We start from the raw sequence: 3,505 nt of genomic DNA, 5'->3' as shown, positions 1-3,505 counted from the left end.
AGCACCGCGTCATCCTCCTTCTCTCCGACCTGAATTTCCTTCATCTGCCCGTCGACCAGGTCGGCAGGGATCTCCTTCACGATCAATTGTTCATCCTGTAAGGTCTTGTTGTAGTTGTAGGTGAAGAGCGCCACCCCAGTGGCGGCGAGCATGCCTGAGGCCTTGAAGAACTTGCTCCATGGATGGGGGCCGATGGCGGGGGCGGTGGGGCGCCGAGAGGCCTGCTGGCAGAAGAACCGGAGAGTCTGGCGTATCATATCTTTGCAATGATTATTGAGGGGTCATTTTTTGATGATTTCGGGCTTGAAATCAGCCTGCACGTATCGCCGTAGGAGTTCCGAGTAGTCCGCGTGCCGGCCCGTCATCGTGAATCCCCAGTGGCTCTTGACCTGCCTGCACATGTTCAGGTCCAGCTCGGTCACCAGCACCCGTCCTGCACCCTGGACAGCCCGTAGGTGCGGCTGCCGTCCGGGGCGGCGATATAGCTGGTCCCGTAGAACTGCCCGAACTCGTGCTTGGACTGCTTACCATCCCCGCTGGTAAACGGATTGGGGTAACGCTAGGTCCCTACCCGGTTGATGGCCACAGTGAAATAGTGGTTGGCCACTGCGGCACAGCGAGCCTCGATGGGCACAAGGTCTCGCTCTGGCCGTCGACCGTAGCAGAGGGGTTGAAGACGATTTCCGCGCCGTTGAGGCCGTAGGCCATCCAGCACAGAGGATGGTGGCGGCCATAGCAGATGTTGATAGCGACCCTGCCGTAGCTGGTCTCAAAGACTCTAAAGCCAGTCTGCCCTTCCATGTAGTAGGTGCTCTCGTTGAAGTCGCCCACCCTGGGGATGTGGTTCTTGTGCTGCTTGCCGATCACCTCGCCCTTGTCAATCACCAGCGCGCTGTTGTTGTAGACCTAGGTGACCTAGTCCAGCTCGAGGATCGGCGAGATGATCACGATGTTGTGCCGGCGGGACAGCTACTTCAGCATCTGCGTGGACTCGCCCTCCACTGGCTCGGCGAACTCCAGCCACGGTACTTCTACCGCGTGCACAGGAAGAACGGTGAGTTCCAGATTTCTTGCAGCCCGACGATGTTGGCCCCCAGGCTGACAGCCCCTTCAATAAGCTCTGAGATGCGCTGCATCAAGGCCTGCTTCTGAGCCTTGACCGGCTCGCTGGGCGGCAGGACGATCTTGTTCTGGATGGCCGCCACCTTGACCCACCTGGCGCCCTGGTTTGCTACTCCACCAGGTTGCCGATCTTGAACTGCCGAATTTCATAGTCCTTTTACCTGGCCTTGTCCTGGATCGCCTGGCTGACCGCCACCTCACTGCACCTGCTGCCATACAGCATCCGGTCCAGGTCTTTGCGCTCGCTCTCGGGGATGTATTTGTTGAGGATGGCCTCCACACTGTGTGTTTGGCTGCCGACCTTTGTGACTGTGTTGGTATTGATGTGGGTGGGGGCAGTGGGCTGGCTTTACTGAGAGTTTTAACGTGGCATGTCTGACCGGTCAACTTTGTAGCGCCGGAAGTCATTGGCCTGGTCCAGTGCCTTGACCCGTTCAAATGCGAACCCGAATGGCTGCCTGCCTACGAACTTGCCGGATCCCGGACTGCTTTTAATTTGCGACCCATCCAGGCGATTTTCCCCTTTGAAAAAGTGTAGGCTGCTTTGCCAAAGACAGTCTGTCCTTAAAAGACATTAAAGTCCACTTTTGATGATGCGTTTTGTAAGAGATCGTCCTCTTGACCTCAGGGTCCAGACTACTAGGTCAGCATCTGAGCCAATCGCGATTTAGCCTTTCTTGGGGTACAGGTTGAAAATCTTGGCAGCTTTGGTTGCTACTGCCTCCACAAACTGGCTAGGCGAAAGCAGGCCTGTCTTGACTCCCCTAGTCCAAACCACCGACAGCCTGTCTTCGAGGCCGTTAACTCCATTCGGGATTTTGCTAAAGTCGTTCAGCCCCATGCGCTTTTGCTCTGTGCAGAAGGTGCAGTTGTCAGTGCCCACGACTTCGAGCACGCCAGCCTGCAGCATCTTCATGAGGTATTTTTTGACAGTGCGGTCAGGACCCAGCGGCGGGGACATCACATACCTGGCAGCGACATCCCAGTCCCTGTGCCAAAGCTTGGCCCCGTCCGTGCCGAGGGCCGCGGCCAGGGTCTCTGCGAAGAGGACATTGCCTTTTTGCTTGGCCCTCGAGACTGCGTCTGCTGCCTCCTTGCTCATGACGTGCACGATGTAGAGGGGGTTATTGATGGTCTACGCAATAGCGATGATGCGCTGCACTGCGTCAGCCTCGACATAGGGCGGTCTTGAGAGGTAATGCCCTTCTGGGCCGGTGACCCCTGCCTCCAGTACCTTTTTGGTACGGTACTCGACCAGCTCCCCGTTTTCGGCATGCACCAGACACACTGCTCCCAGCTCTTTGGCCCTTTCGAAGGCCTTGAAAACGAACTCCTCTTCCAGCATTAGTGCGTTTTTGTAGGCCATGAAGAATTTGAAGGACTGCACCCCGTTCCTCACGAGATCAGCCATTTCCCGGTGGACCTGGTCGTTCCAGTGAGTCAAGGCGCAGTGCAGCGTGTAGTCACAGTGCACCTTCGGATCCGCCCACCCCCGCCACTTTTCGTAGGCCTGGAGGATGACTCTCCCTTCTGCGGGATGACAAAGTCGATAAAGCTTGTGGTGCCCCCCACCACACAAGAGCGAGAACCCGACTCAAAGTCATCGTAGGAGTGGGTGCCCATGAACGGCATCTGCATGTGGGTATGGGTGTCGATGCCGCCAGGAATAATCAACTTTCCAGAGGCATCGATCACCTCCGCCCCTGCTGAGTTGCATTCTCCGATCGCGGCCACCTGCCCGTCTCGGACCAGCAGGTCGGCCTTGCGGGAGTGGCTGGCCGTGACGATGGTCCCGTTTCGGATAAGATAAGACGAGAACTGACGAGTCAACAATCTTCGGGTGGATATTTTGAGCATTATATCTGTCGTGCGAAATGATATTAAGGGACACATTGGTCAATGACTGTGATGACAAGTTTGTCTTTATAAGGATACGATAGAGTTGTTTTTTTATATAAAGACACATTATCGGGTTACTGATAAGCAATATTTAAGTGATGTTGATAGTGAAAGTGCATGGTAAGAGGTATGATTTGCAGGGGTTTGACCATCCGGGCGGCCAGAACATCCTCCGCCTATGCGAGGCCGAGCCTGACTGCACAGCCTTGTTCGAGTCCTACCACGCCTTCTGCGACATGGAGAAAGTGCGCAAGACCATGGCCCTCTACGAGCTGCAAGATGAAAACCCGACACCCACCCCTCTATTCCAGTTCGACAGTCAGGGCTTCTATCAGAATTGCCGGGATCGAGTCCGCAACTACTTCCAAGCCCAGATAAAATAAAAAAAGGAGTCTGTATCTTTACGAGAGTACATAAAAGCTGGACCTAGCTACCTGCTCACCGTGCTATTCCTTATTGCCGCCTTTGTGCCGCACATTTGTTG

At 55.4% G+C, this 3,505-nt stretch overlaps 1 protein-coding gene across 1 annotated transcript; it reads right to left on the bottom strand.

Annotated features, from left to right (window-relative positions):
- Nucleotides 1-281: 281 nt before the first annotated feature.
- On the bottom strand, nucleotides 282-2,979 carry LOC127595039 (dihydropyrimidinase-like). Its single transcript, XM_052056748.1, is given in 11 exon segments — nucleotides 282-427; nucleotides 430-633; nucleotides 636-1,028; nucleotides 1,031-1,216; nucleotides 1,219-1,276; nucleotides 1,319-1,403; nucleotides 1,503-1,629; nucleotides 1,632-1,706; nucleotides 1,709-1,753; nucleotides 1,756-2,640; nucleotides 2,643-2,979. Coding segments are annotated over 11 exon segments (2,541 nt in total).
- Nucleotides 2,980-3,505: the final 526 nt, after the last annotated feature.

This window comes from Hippocampus zosterae, unplaced genomic scaffold (genome assembly GCF_025434085.1).
Source record: "Hippocampus zosterae strain Florida unplaced genomic scaffold, ASM2543408v3 HiC_scaffold_369, whole genome shotgun sequence".
NCBI classification, from domain to species: Eukaryota; Metazoa; Chordata; class Actinopteri; order Syngnathiformes; family Syngnathidae; genus Hippocampus; species Hippocampus zosterae.
The sequence above is the reverse complement of the archived record's forward strand: the minus strand, read 5'-3'. Positions and strand labels throughout refer to the sequence as shown.